The sequence below is a fragment of the Lepidochelys kempii genome, chromosome 18 (assembly GCF_965140285.1).
Source record: "Lepidochelys kempii isolate rLepKem1 chromosome 18, rLepKem1.hap1, whole genome shotgun sequence".
Lineage (NCBI taxonomy): Eukaryota > Metazoa > Chordata > Testudines > Cheloniidae > Lepidochelys > Lepidochelys kempii.
Window position 1 is genome coordinate 15,684,884 of NC_136397.1, and position 14,901 is coordinate 15,699,784.

At 55.4% G+C, this 14,901-nt stretch overlaps 1 protein-coding gene across 2 annotated transcripts in view; it reads right to left on the minus strand.

Moving 5' to 3' along the window:
- NOC2L (NOC2 like nucleolar associated transcriptional repressor) overlaps positions 1 to 14,901 on the minus strand; it is an 87,435-nt gene that overhangs the window by 38,625 nt on the left and 33,909 nt on the right. For both annotated transcript variants that reach the window (XM_073317129.2, XM_073317128.2), the window contains exons 13-15: positions 7,873 to 7,986; positions 6,926 to 7,027; positions 1,560 to 1,703 (exon numbers count right to left, since the gene is read on the minus strand). In XM_073317129.2, the coding sequence (XP_073173230.2) occupies positions 1,560 to 1,703; positions 6,926 to 7,027; positions 7,873 to 7,986 (360 nt within the window). The remainder of the gene's footprint in view (positions 1 to 1,559; positions 1,704 to 6,925; positions 7,028 to 7,872; positions 7,987 to 14,901) is intronic.

Consider the following 14,901-nt stretch of genomic DNA (forward strand, 5'->3'; position numbering starts at 1 on the left):
CCTGAAGTCCTCAACACATGATTTAAAGACTTTATGTTCCAGAGAATCCACCAGAAGAGACTCACAGAACAGCTGTACAGGCTGCTCTTCTAAGACAGGCCCATATTAAAAGGCATGAAAAAGCAAGATTGCATGGGCTCAGAGGATGGGAAATGAGCCAGGGAGCTTCTGATCACTAGGCCAATGGTTTAAATCCAGCCCAGCAGCCGTGGGAAGCTGCCACCACGCAATGGCTGCCTGGTGGCCTGTAAGAAATGAGCCAGGTGGGTCTCTGTCCAGTTCCCAATGGGCAAGTGTCCACTTAGAAGAAAACTGACCATCACCATGACCGGTTCTAGCCACTCCCTTGTTGGACGTCTCACCAGAGAGGATGGAGCTAGAACGGCCCCAGGAAACTGGAACTCCCTTCTTGTGCCTGGAAGGGAAGCTCATCTTTGCCGGGCCAGCTCTGTGCAGAGAGGGCTTTCAAGGTAGGTGACACCTGGCTGCCAGCCCCACTGAAGCTAATGGTAAAAATCCCAGCTCCTCCTGCAGGAGCAAAGTGAAGCCTCTCAAAGCCCACCCTCCCGCTTCGGAAGCGTCAGCCCTGCCCCCTTCCCGGGCCCTACAGTCCCCACTCTCAGTCTTCTATATGTAAAGAAAACCCCTCACTGCAGCCACAGCTCGGAGGCCAAAAGCCCCCCGCGCATTCCCTCAGCAGCTGCTGCCTGCACCGGGGTCGATTCCCCATGACGCGCAGGGACGGGGGCCTCTGACATCTCAGGCACCCGCTCCCCTTCCTCTCCGCTCCACATCCGACTCGCCCCCAAGCTTTAAAGCAGAACGACCCAGGGCACACTGGCTCCTCCAGGCCTTGGTGGCTTTCCTCGGCGTCCAACATAGAGATGTCTACACGCTACGCACAACGGCTCGGGTTGCAGGGGGGGAAACGTCCCAGAGCCCAGCAGTTCTGGAGGCACAATGCCCAGAAGTCCCACTCTCACAGCCTGCAGCTTATTGCTTGGCACTGATTTTAGACTCCCGTCTCCAGGCGAACAAGGAGAATCTAACCAGGGCACTCAATTTACAAACACAAAGTGCTGGAAATCAGCTGAGCAACAAAGGTATTATCCCGCATCCTGCACCCCGGCCGGAGGCAGGCAGCCAGGGATCATGAGCCAGCAAAGCTCCTAGAGAGGAGGTGAGGTCCCTCCTCCAGCTGTCACTCCTCTGGTGGCCTCCACAGATCTGAAGAGGGACAGGTGAGCTGCAAGAGACTTCTTCAAGAGAAGGCCCAACCGATTACCACTGAAAAGGAGCGTCCCTAATAGGAGCACACATCCTTCTGGTGATCCATAACAACGGGTGTAATTTAGGGACTACGTTTTCCATGATGCTGTTGGCCAGGGAATTTCGCCAGCTACAGTCCAGCGCAGTCCACGCTGTTTTGCAAAAGTCTAACACGCCCCAGGCGTACCCATTTCCATGACCTCGCCCCTCCTCCTGCTGCCACAGTCTCAACCCCAGTTGCGGAGTCAGACTGTCTTTCCAGGAAGCTGAAATCAAAGTGGCCAACTCACCACAGCCTCCCTGTTGGCCACGCCGAAGGTGGCTTTCTGACGCCGACTGGCAATGTAGGCAGAATTTTCCTGCAACTTCTCCAGGAGCTGCCGGATCGCTTTGCAGTAGTTGGCGATCTTGCATTCCTTCAGGAAAGATTTGAGCTGGAGAGAGAAGAAAGGAAGGGGAGAAAGGCAGAAAATGAATGACATGTAATAGTTTCCATTAAATGATCCCACGAAAAAAACCGCCTCCCTTGGAGAGAGGCAGCAAAGGGCTCCTCGTTCCCTCCGTTCGAAGCCACGGCCCAGCCATTACCCGTCTCCGCAGCCACGGTGCTTCACCCTCGTCTTAACAGATGGACCAATGCACCGGATGTCAGCACGGAGGTCAACTGGCAACGCCTTGCTCAGAGATGGCTCCCGGCATCCCTTATCACAGCTTATATCTGGAGAGGGCATCAAACCATCAGGCTGGAAACTCCTCCACGGCCTGAAACCAGAGCTTCCAGCTGCCATAGAATCACAACCCACCTGGTCCCTGCTCAGGCATGAGGCAGGACTGGAACACCAAGGGCAGTGGGGGTAGATAGAGGCGCACGAGCAGAACTGGGGAGCCCAGGACTGGAACACAAAGGTGGGGGGGGGGCAGATAGAGGGGCACTAGAAGAGCTGGGAGAGGGGCAGAACTGGACTTCCAAGGAGCGGGGGGGAGGGGGGGACAGGATTGAGCTGCATCCGGAAGAATCATCTGGGGCGACGTTTACACAGGACCTCCCTGCACCGCCCCCAATTCCAGCCAATGCCTCTCACTTTTCCAGAGTGCAAACCCCACACACCCTCCCCACATCATCTGCAAAATGAACCTCTCTGTGGGCAGCCGTGAGGCCTCCGACTGGCCGATTATTTCCTCTTGGACCCGATGTCTCCTGCGGAACCCTTGGGCTCCCAGCCCGCACAGCTCAGAAACCACAGATGCTGCCGCCGGCCTGCGCAGAGACCCTCCCCGTCACCGAGGAGCAGCCCTGGCCTCCCGCTGGCCAGGAAACAAACTTCGGTTTCACTAGACAATGAGGGTATTTTATTCCAACCAGATCGAGATGTGTTTTTTGCCTGCAGCCTCGTCCTTAAACAACGCCCCCCATCCTGCTCCCAATCCCAACCAGCCCCTCGCACCCCCAGCTCTGCACCCACTCTTTTCCGGCTCAACTCCGCCCTCCCCCAAAGACGAGCGGAGGCCATGTCCCTGTCCCTGCTGGCAGAGGGCTGCAGAAGCAAGGTGAACAAACTGACAAGTAGATTTCCTCCCAGGTACATTACATTGCTTGCCAAATGCTCCCGCCCTCGGCAGAGAGGAGCTCTCCAAGGCAGGCTCCTAGCCAGAGCCACACGCAAAGAGAAACCCCCCCAGGGCAGACAAATGGCTAACCGTCAGGGAATCCAAAGCAGAGGGTGAAAGGCCAGCGGGTCGCTTCCCCTGCAGTGCATAGGCCTCGCTAACCTGCGGCCTCTGAGCCGAGAGTCAGCGTGGTCCAGCAGTGAGAGCAAGGAAAGGGCAGTCAGGAGATCGGAATTCTAGTTCCAGCTCTGCCACTGACTTGCTGAGGGGCCTCGGGAGAGTCACACAACTTCCCTGCCTCTGTGCCCCCATCCATAAAATGAGGCTCATTCTGTAACTGCCTAATGCAAAGGGGGGTGTTGGGAGGGTTAGATCAGTTAATGTCCATAGCGAGCTTGGAACAGGTAAAGCAACCTGGGGGACAAAGTACTACACTACCCAGCTAACAGCTCTGAAGCACACACAGGTGTGGGGCAGAGGCTTGTTTTACTTTGATTTCACACACTCGTTACTTAGAGTGGGATAGGGCCCCAAAGGCAGGACTGCAAAAGCCACTCCCACCTCACTCTGATCAACCAGGGAGTTGGGAAACTGCCGGAACTGAGGAAGAGGATGGGCTGAGAGGAAGGATAGGCTTGAGGTTTAGGCACGGGACTGGAGATCTGGGTTCAGTTCTTGGTTTCGCCATAGACTGTGTGCATGACCTTGGGCAAGTCACTTAGTCTCTCTGTGCCTCAGTTTCCCCTCTGACCTTTTGTCTCAGCTATCTTTGGAGCGGGGATCGTCTCTCTAAGTACATACAGCACCACGTGCAATGGTACCCTGATCTCGGCTGGGGCCTGCAGATGTTACTGTAAGACAGATCACAAGTCTCCGATTGACCAACTCGGTCTTTAGAAGTCCTGCGTGAGGACAAGAGAGAAGGAGAGGTCAGTCCCACAAACTGCATCCCTCGGGAGGCAGGTACCCCCGTGACCGAGAGGTGACACACCTGCTCTGTGCTCATGTCCCCCACCGCTGGCAGCCCGCACAGCACTGCAGGAAAAGCCAGTCATTGGCTCAAGTTTGCTACGCACATGGTGAATCCTCTCCCGTCACCCTAAAGCACGTCCCTCCGTTGCACACCTCCACTCTATCCCCCATATTCTACACGATCCTAAGTTCTCCTTCAACCTCAGAAACGCCAGGGTTAATATATGTTGCCTGCCCTCTCCCTAAAGAGAGGTTTAAAAACCGGTCAGTAAAACAGCTTTTCTGCTGCTCAAATCCCCCCAACTCCTCCTAAAATATGTATCTTTAGGTGCTGCATATTTATCTTCTCCCAGGGATGCATTTGTCATTTTATTTATCTCGCCGGATCCCCGCAGCTGCAGCTCGAGATCCATTTCATCCGTTGCGATGTACATTATCATTTTTCTTTTGCTGCAGAAGTGTCGCCAGAAATCCTGCCAAATCTCAAGCCCTATCTGTGCAGTTCAGCGCGGCTTGTTTGCTCCCTTCCCCGCCATCCCGCCCCCTCCCTGTTCCCCTGCTATCTGCCTCGGATATTAACGAGAGGTAATGAGATCTCAACTCCAGCTCTGGCTCCTGCGTTAAAAGACGGAGACAACCCAGAAGGCTGGAGCAGACAGAGAGGAGGGAACGAGTGGGTGAATGTGTGTGCGCGTCTCCACTTCGCCAAATCGCACAATTGTATCTTCCCAGAATATGGGAAGCCAAGGGGTGCGTGTGAGAGACAAGCGACATCTCGCACCAGCTCCCAGCTAAGCAGCCCTGTGATTAGCAGGATTGATTCTGTCAGCCTGCCACGCCAATGGTTTACACCAGCGGAGACCACAGCAAAAAACACCATTCTCCTTACTGGAAAAGATGCAGGGAGCTATAAATGATCTGAAGCAGCCAGGCTTGTGTGTTCCAGGCAAACCAACCCAACCCCAGCCCGCCACCCCAAAAACAAAGAAACGAGAGCATGCAAGCCAGAGCAGAGAGGAAGGCAGCTGGAGCAGCACATGGCAAGGACCATCCACAGTTCCTGCCCTTCTGCCGAGCCACAGATGATGCCCTCCCCTGCCTGTCCCCCGGCCCTCGTTCTGGTGGCTGTCCCCTTTTCCTGTGCCCTTGCTGTGTGTTGCTTTCCCTCTGGTAGGGGGATAGGGAAGGTACAAGCAGCCTCCTCTAAAGTCAGTTCTGATTCTAGTCAGAGAACCAGACTGCAGGGCGTGCCCAGAGGCAGCCAGACCGGCACCTCATCAGAAGGGGGCTTAACCCTCACCGCCAACCCGCAGCCTCCCCCCCGGGTCACTCCCGAGGCGCTGGGCAGAAGAGAAGTCTTTGAACCCCCTCCATCCTGCTGGCTCCACTTCCCTTTGATCTGCCCTCGTGCTTCCTGCTTTCCGGGCTGTCAAGTTCCGTTTGGAGTCGGTTCAGCCGAGCTTCTCCCAAAGCCACGGACCGGCAGCCGCAGAACCCACCCTCTGCCAGCAGGACTCCGGTCCCAGCGCCAAGGCATTAGGAGGAGGTGAGCTCCAAGCGCCAGGAGGAGGGATTTTTAATCACCGAGTGGAGGTGTCCCAGGGACATGGCCTGCCTCCTGGGACCTCGGCTTCTGGAAATGCAAACCCAACGCCCAGGCCCAGCAGACACACTGAGGCCGTGGTCAGCGGTGGCTACGCAGGAAATCAACAGGATGTTCTATCCAGGCGCTTGTTCCACCACACTGCACACACAGCACTAATTATCTGCAGAAAGGCAGGCTAGGATGTGGGGTGTCTGGAAGCTACAGGGCGCTTGGTGCCAGGGGCCTGCGGGACACGCTCCATTCCAGCCACAGCACCAGCTCTGGATGGCTTTGAGGCCCTCAGCAGCTGCTGGAAACGACGCAGGGAGCAAAAACTTTCATGCGTCTCTTGTTTATCAGTAAATGAACAGGCAGGAGCGAGCACGGGAGCTGCTCTCCTAGCGCAGAAGAGCCCATCCGCCAGTGGCAGCTAGGCAAGGGCCTAGCCAGATTCCAGGCACCCAGCCCATCACCCCGTGCCTGGCAGGTGCTGGTCTGCAACACTGCAGCAAGGAGCAGATACGCCTTCCACAGGGCCAATGGTTCCCACACTGAGAAGTCACCGCCAGATCAGCCAGAGGTGTCATAGCAACCAGGTGCATGGTCACTCACTAGCCAATGGTGTCTAAGCAGAGCAAAGATGCTTGCAGTACTGAGCAACGTGAGGGCAGCAAACCAACGCCAGTTCCCATACGCCACCCATCAACAGGGAGTTAAAAAAGGGAGCCGAGGGGGAACAGAGAGAGAGCAACATGTTCACTGAGCTCAGAGCGAAATTTAACTGTTCAGAACCAGTGACCCGCTGATACCTAAATACAAGCCATCCGGCTCTCCCGCTGCGCCAGGTATCAGCTGACACATACAAACGCACCCGGGCGACACCCATCAGAAGGCAGGGCAGTGCACCGGAGAACAGGGCTTGTTTGCAAGGGGACAAGGAAAGAGCACCGCTTCGTGGCACGGGCGCAAGGGGCCATGGGGAGGGACAATAAGTCCTGCTACATGTGCGAGGGGAAAGGGGCATGTGTGTTATTTTGTGGTGGGTGAAAGAGGAAGGGCTGGAGGAGAGAGCCCCATCTTGGGGTGGGCGCGTGAGGTTCTGTGGGGCAGGGAAGCACGTCACCTCATGGGGCACAGCTACTAACTCATGCCTGTTCTGGGAAACCCCATGCTGCAGAGCGAGAGCACCCAGAGCCAACCTGCATTCATCAGTCACGAGGACACATCTGCAGTAATTAGATGCCCCTTTGTACCGCTCCCACGTCTCCCACGGGAGATGTGAAATACAGAACTACCTCCTCACCCACCCTCATCCTCCTGCTGCCTTGAGACTTCCCTTTGCCCACAGCCCCTGAGTGAAACCAGGGCCAAAAACATCTGGAGAAATGCCAAGGGAAATCACCACTGGGAGAAAAGAGAGACCCCCTCCCACCAGCGCCGTTTCAAGCCTGCCCCAAATTTGCATGCCCCTAGCACAGGAAAGCGCCTTACTTGAATGACTATCGGCAGGGTCAGCTCTGGGAATCCGATGCTGTGGGCTTGGCCATGGAGATATTCGAGCGTAAGGTCATACAGCTGCTCGATGAGGCCATCCTGGGTAAGGGGGGGGGTGGAAGGAAAAAGAAATCAGATAAAACCAAATCCCAAGCCGCCTGCACTCTGCCAGGGCCCTGAGCTCTCTGGGGCCAGGGCTCTGTGCCACCTGGGGTCCTGTGGGTGGAAGAGAAACAGATGGGGATGCTAGGATGCGAGATAGGCCCATGTGAAGATCTCTCTCAGTACGCAGACCACAGAACAAGCCACCCTAAGAGGTGACACTGGACGCACTGCTCATGCCTTCTTGTGCCTCTGTCACCCCAGCTGAACAGGGTACAAACTCCACGTGGAATCCAGAGGCATCGGAGCTGGGGAAATAAACCCCTAACAAAATCCACCCCGGTGCGTAGCATTCACGCAAGGTTCATGCGCTTGGCAACATTCAGGGCACACCCGGAGTGTTGTGTAGGAGCAGTGCACACACGACTCCTCTCAAGGGCATGAACCTTGAAATCTCGCCCAAATGACACGAACCGTGAAAAGCCTCCCAGGACTGGGCTCAAGGCCCGAGACCAAAAAATGCGGTAAATAAATATTGGTAAATAAAAATATTATACAAAGCCAGTGTATTCCTTTTATTTGTTGGAGTATGTAATGCGCCGGGGGAGAGAAAAAAATAAAGGAGAGGGTGGAAAAGCTGACAGGCAGACCAGCCTGCTTGCTTGCTTAAAGCTTGTCCTGTCTTGTATTTGAACCGCAACACCGGTGCAACCATGCTGACTTCAAAGGAGCTGCCTAGGGATTTGTTTCGCTCACTCTGTACTAGGCATTAGAGCATGAACCCTGGGGTGGAAGGCAGGGGGAGGGAGGTTCCATGTGACAGGTAAGGGGGTGCCACATACCCGGAATGCCTTCTCCTGCAGGTTAGCATTGGACAGCTTCAAGATGACTGCAAAGTTAATGGGCTTGGCACTCATGCGGCCTGGCTTCTTATTGAAATCCACTTGCTGGAAAATCTGCAACAGAAGAAAATCCGGTGTAAAAATGATAAAACCCGCAGCGGGCAGAGAGAGAGAGAGAGGAAGAAAAACTAACAAGACCACAGCCTCGCTGAAAGGCCTGTGGGCCAGGTCCCAGATCAGCTGACGTCACTTGCAAACCTCCCATTGCCTTCAACAGCACAGGGCTGAGCCTGGGTGAGCGTAAACTGCTTTAAAGACAAAGCCAGGTGATGCTCCTCCAAGGCAGAGAAGGATTATCCACCATTGCACAGATGGGTAAACTGTGGCAGAGAGTAAGTGACTAAACCAGTCATACAACATCAGTGGCAGAGCTGCGACTACAACCCAGAAATCCCAAACCACCCCCCCACCCCACATTCCCCAGCTCTAACCACTAGTCTTCATTTCTTCCTAAATATCCTACTCATGCCCTTGGCAGATTGCAGAGCAAGTCCAGGATCAGACGTCTCATTTGGCTAAAGCTTTGGAGACCTGCACACAAAAGATGCGACAGAAGCATGCTGCCCAACATAACCCCTTCTTACGCAGAGATGCGAGTAATCAGAAGCTTGCTCCTGAGCAGAGCTGAGCCTTAAGAGGTCAAACAAAACACAGCCCAAGAGTATTTTCCAGTGGTCCCTTACAATAATGGGCTTCTCTACTGACAGCAAGACTTTGGGCTGTGTTTAGCACATGTTCATTCACGGACAGCCCACATCTATGCTCTTTTTTTCACTGCAACATCATTGTGACGTTTCCTAGGGAGCATATTTCACAAGCCACCCTTCATCAGCAGGGACTCCTTTTGCACGCTGCACCCCACGGCAGCAGAGGCTGCTGTGTCCATCATATCATGGCCTTGAAATAAGGGAGAAAGCGCAGATTGTTCTCCAGGGCTACATCTGCATCCACCCATTAGACCAGAGGTGGGAAAACTATGGCCCACGGGACCATCCTGCCCAGTCCCTGAGCTCCCGGCCGGGGAGGCTAGTCCCCGGCCCCTTGCCTGCAGCCCCCGCCCCTCCCCCCGCAGCCTCAGTGTACTGCGCCACCAGTGCTCTGGCCCGCCACTCCTTCCGGGGAGCGTGGCGGGCTCCGGCATGGTAAGGGGGCAGGGAGTCCTGGGGGGCAGTCAGGGGACAGGGAGCGGTTGGATGGGGCGGAGGTCGGAGGGACGGTCAGGGGATGGGGAGCGTGTGGGGGGGTTTGGATAGGCGTGGGAGTCCCAGGGGGCCTGTCAGGGGTGGGAGGTCCTGGGAGGGGGCGGTCAGGGAACGAAGAGCAGGGGGTGTTGGATAGGTCAGTGGTCCTGAGGGGGGCAGTCAGGGGGCGGGAAGTGGGAGGGGGCGAGGGCCAGGCTGTTTTGGGAGACACAGCCTTCCCTACCCGGCCCTCCAAATAGTTTTGCAACCCCAATGTGGCACTCAGGCCAAAAAGTTTGCCCACCCCTGCGTTAGACACAAGGGGAAAACCTGTCCCTTTCCGGGCACAGAGCAGTGGCCACACAGTGAGAGATCAAACCAGGAGCGCTCCGACAGCTCGCCCAGAACCCCAGGGCACAGGCATGTGTTATACTCAGCACACCGTACACGGGTTCTTCTGTGGGCTGACGTCAGCCCCCAGGGACAGGGGTCAGTAGTGCTTGGTTGCCCGCCACATGCCGCTGCCCTGCCTGAGATCTGCTCCCCACAGGAGTAAGACGGCAGCTCGCTCCCCCATGGACCATTGGCATCTCTGAAGAATCAGCCAGTGAGAGACAGTTTGGGGAAGTGGATACTTGTCCCCTGGCAAGAGGTCTAACTTCAGACAGGGCAGGCCACCATATGCCACCTCCAGCTTCTGGAGACACCCAGCTCAGGTGCCAATATTTAGCAGCCTCAGAATATTTTGCTGCAGGGTCTTCTACTCCGCCTTAGGGATTCCCTACCTCTTAAACACCACACCCTGAGGCTGCGCTCAAGCAACATGCATCCTCTGACTGTTCCTGCTCTGCACCCAGCCGTGGGAGCATCGCCCCCGGGACACCCCAGAGCTCAACCAGCATCGCAAGTGTGGGCAGAGGACTCTGGGTGCTGGGGCAAGAGGGTCCAGGTCACATGGCTGCCCCCAGGCCAGAAAACCACACAGTCAGCGATCGATTCTTTGCATTTGATTTGTCAGGCCAGGTTATCGGGGAGGAAGGGCCGAGCTCGGTGGCTTGTGAAAACAAAGAGCCCCTCTCCAGGGAATCGAAGCTACAAACCTCGTTATGCACAATTATTTCTTTGGCCAAAACAGCAGTATCGATCCCCTCAGTCAAATGCATGAAAGCGGAAGGCGTTGGGCTTTGTGGGACCGTGCATGCCGGCGGCCGAGAGGGGGGAAATGCAAGCAGACTTTTTGAGGCACTTGCCAGAGGGGTCAGGGAAACGATACGAACATTGGCCAGGCGGAAGGGACAGAGGCTAGCGACATGGCTGGGAGGGAGGGGCGAAGTGTAGACTCCCTGGGGCAGGCTGGAGAGAACACGGGGGGGGAGAAGGGGGGCACGACGACGGGGGACTAGAGGGCCAGAAGACTCACAGGCCAATGATCTGGCTGAAGTTGGGATAACATCTGTTACCCAGAGGAAAGGACGTGGCAACCTAAGGCGGTGCGAGTGGGCCATCTGACTTATACACAGGGTCACTCATTTCTACATCTAGAGGGTCCTTCTTATACACAAGTATATACGGTTCTCATTGCCAGCACCACCCCACAGCAGCCAATTTACAGCAATCCCTGCCACCCCGTCCAGTGCCCATTACCTTCACCTTGGGTCTCCGCACAGGCCAGCTAACTCCAGCCCACCATCCCACGGCTGCTGTCCAGAGCAAGTCTCACCCTCCCTTCCCCAGCCAACCCCAAGCCACATTCCAGGAGCATGGGCTCCTGCAGGGGCTTATCTCACACGTCTACGACCACCTCTCCTGTGTTATAAGTGCCGCGGGGCAAGGACCTTGTCTGTATGCCCACAAATGGGCTGGGCACCAGACACCTGTCTGCCAGGAACGGGACTGAGGACAAACTTATTCCAGAGGACACCTAGCACACTGCTGCAGTGGCAGTGGGTAGGGACAGGGAGTCAGGAAACCTGGAGCACGCACCCTCCATGGGTAACCTTGGGCAAGGCACGTCCCCTCTCTGTGACTCAGCTTCCCTAGCTGCGTGGTAGCAACAATGGTGCCCACATCTTTGGGGAAGCGCTTCAAGATCCATGGGCACATATGCCCAGCGTTCTCATTTCTCAAGTGACGCCTGCCTCGCCCGATATCCTTGCAGACAGAACTTTCCCCCTCTCCCCAACACCCACCGGCAGGGCGACTGGAGGCCCCGGAGATTCCCACCACAGCATGCTGGACACCTGAGATGAGGTCCTTACCGTTTTAAGTGTCAGCGGAGTGAAAAAACTCCTGCCTTTCTAAGCATGTCAGGGTTAGCCCATGCCCCCCACCTCCCTTTGCCCCCGCCGAGAAGCTACATTTAAATTGGCATACCAAGACTTCCTATGGGGAGATTTCCAAGCTGTTTACCTACACTTGCCTTCCAGCGATTGAGCCGCCAATTCTCCCACTGCAGAAACTAACGATTGTCACCAACCAAGGGAAGCACCAAAAAGGCATCGGGATCTCATGGCCTGTAAGGGAGGGGAAGAATCCAAAAAGCTGTCCCCCCTCCAGCCCCCTTCTCAGATTCTTCCTCTCCCTGCCCTTCCCCCTAAGAGGTAATTTTGGAAGGCTTCCCTCCCTCCCCCTCCTGGAGAGCAGAGACGGAGAGGAGCCGTCTGGGTTGCCTGCACGGGAAACAGAAGCCCTTGTCAAGATGAATCAGGGAGCCAGCTCTCATTTACAGTGGCAGGGGCTTGGGGAATTCCTGTGCCTAGAGGAATTGTGCAAACATTCAATCTGCCATCTCTGGAAGGCTTGGTGGTGACAGGGGCGGAGGAGGACGGGGGAGGCAGCGAGGGTTGGATTTCCTTGATTGCATGCAGGGGGAAATTAGCATGATCACCTCTCACCCAAAAAAATAAAACACACACCATGCTCCAGAGAATCTGATTTCTGGTACCATGCAGAAACTGCTCCAAAAGGCACAGGTGGCATCAAAGCCCGTGCATGGGGGCTTTCACTGGCACATAGCAAGAGTGGGCACAAAAAAATGGAGTCATGAACTCCAGAGCTAGCCCTTGGTATCTACAGACCCTCAGGGACCCGCCCATCCCCCCTGCTATGGAAACTGGGGTAAAATGGATCTTGGTACCCTGGAGTGTGATTGGAGGTTTGCAGGGGGCACCCACAAGACCTCAGGCCAGATCAGATCAGCTAAGTCACAGGTAAAAATGAGGGCCTACAAGGATGGTCTCGTCACTAAGGAACTGGATTGGGACTCAGGAGATCTGGATTCATTTCCCAGCTCTGCCACAAACCACCCAGTGTGACCCTGGGCAAGTCACTTAACCACTCTGTGCTTCAGTTTCCCCATCTGTACAACAGGGATAGTTCCTCACGAGGGATGGGAAGCGTCGTGAAGGCAAAGGTGTTCGGGATCATAAGGTGCTCGGATATTACCACGCCAAGGGACAGAGGTGTATTGAGGTGGGAAGAGACAGCTCTCAGAGACTCGATCGAGAACCTGGTGCATTATTTGCCGATACTAGGGGGGCGCTGGCTGGCTGCTGGGAGACAAGAGAGGTTTGCTGCATTTCAATCATCTTATGTTTCCATGGGGAAGGCAGCACTTTGAATAAGCACGCAGATAACACCCCCCACCAAACACTGCCACCTGGACGAGCTAAGCCTGAGCAGTGCCCCCCCCATACACACCAGCATCGGATGCGGTTGGAGGCTTGCGGAAGCCAGGAGGAAGTTCAGCGTGCAGCGCGGTAACGTCTGGCTAGGGCCTGATACAGAGCTTGCCACCGAAGTGGTGGTGGCGGCGGCTGGGGGGGAATGGAGCGGGGGGTGGGGGTGGGACACTATCTCCCAGAGCCTGAGAAAAGCAAAAACCACCACGCAGAGCCAAGGGGAGATGCCCCTATCGCGCCACTGGGCTGGCAGCGGCTCCCCAGAACAGACGGCAAGAGGAAGGAAAGCAGCGAAAAACTGAGCGGCCCACCCGAGCCAGGGAGCAGCGGGGGGGGCCCGGAGCAGAGCTATAAACGGCCCTGGTTTCCACCGGCTGAGAGGATGTGGTTTGCGAAGGACGTTTACAACAACATGAAACCGCAAGAGTCTTTGCTTCAACAGAACCCGATCAGCAACGTGCCCAGGGCTTGTTTGTTTGAAAAGCCCCAACCTTCTCCAGCCTCTCCCTCTTCCTCCTCACACGCTGACCACCAGGCCTCTCTCACCCCGCCCCTGGATCCGGTGGGCTCAGGCCGAGCGTGGAGCGCAGCCAGGCGCGGGGGAAGGGGGGCCGGGTCGTTAGGTCTGCAGGAAAGGAGGGGGGCGCTTTTGCTAGGAACGGTGCAAGGGGTGGTGTGAGGCGCTGACCGTTTGCCAGCCCCACCCCAACCCGAGGGGGAAGGGGGGGCTAAGAACAGACTTCACTTGCAGGCAGCTATTTTAAGCAGCCTTTTAGGTCTAACAGGCTTTTTCTGAAGTATAACTTCTTGGGCAGTTGCTCGGGGTGTTTTTTTCTTTTTCACTGAAGAATAGGTGGCTCATTAATTATATGTATTACGGCATTGCCTAGGCAATCCAACCGAGACCAGGCCCTGCCGTGCTTGGTGCTGTACACAGTCAGCCTGCCCCTAAGAGTTTACAATCTAACTAGACAAAAGGCAGGACTATGGCCCCCATTTTACAGGTGGGGGTACTGAGTTACAGATAAATTATGCAGCATGGGGAGTCCGTAGCAGAGCCGGGAATCGCATATCGATCTCTCGAGACTCATTCCAGTGCCTGAACCACCACCAGAGCATCCTTCCTTGGGCTCAGGGGACTGGAAAGAAAACCCTGTGGCAGTAGCATCCCAAACCCATGGCCATCTACGCGCGGGATGTTCAGAGGGCCTTGGTGAAAGCGATCTGGCAGGTTCAGTCCAAGTCACAGCAATGCTGGTGCTATCTGGGCCCGCCAAAGCCTGTCTGCACCATGGAAAGCAACCCCTTCCCACACCTACAGGTGGCCCCTGTAGCCCCAGGCCGTGGCAGCACATGAGAGATGCTTGGCCTGACACTACCTTTGCTAGGCCTATTCTGTGGACAGAGGCCTTCAGTCTCCAGGGCTGAGAGTTCTGCCCCAGCATATGCACAGAGCACCCACCAAAGACAGCTAGAGAGGAGCCTATCGACACTGCTCCTCCCATTGGAACCGCTGTTCTCGACTGCCTTAACACAAAGGCTTCCCTCTCCCCAGGCCACCACCCGCTCTTTTGTCCCCAGAGGGCCCCGGTCACGAGAGCCCAGAGCTGAGAACAAAGCTGATGTCTCTTCTTGTAGCTACTTTAAATGCAGATGCGAGAGTTATCCAAACTCAGGTTCTCCCTTCAGTTAGTTTGGGTACATTGTCACTGCAATTGCATTCCTGTGATGCATCCGATGGGATCTAGCGGCCAGCGGGGTTAGTCACAACTCAATATCTATGCCCAGCTGAGAGAAAAACATGTGAAGGAAGCAGAATTCTGCACATTAACTTTTAGAGGGAACATCACGACATAAGCAATTGTTCACACCAAGTGTCTAGAGTGTGGACTAATGATCACACTTAATGTTAAGGTTACACATTTCTAAATAGCTCACAAAGGGTGAATGTGCAAGTGGCATGTTGCAAACCTGCAGTCGGCACAAGTAGAATATGTTACGCATGGTTATAAGCACATCGCTCAAAGGTGCTGTAGATAGTTATACACCACCTATTAATCTGCTGGACCCTGTAACAGTTGAACACCTATTAATCAAGTACAAACTAT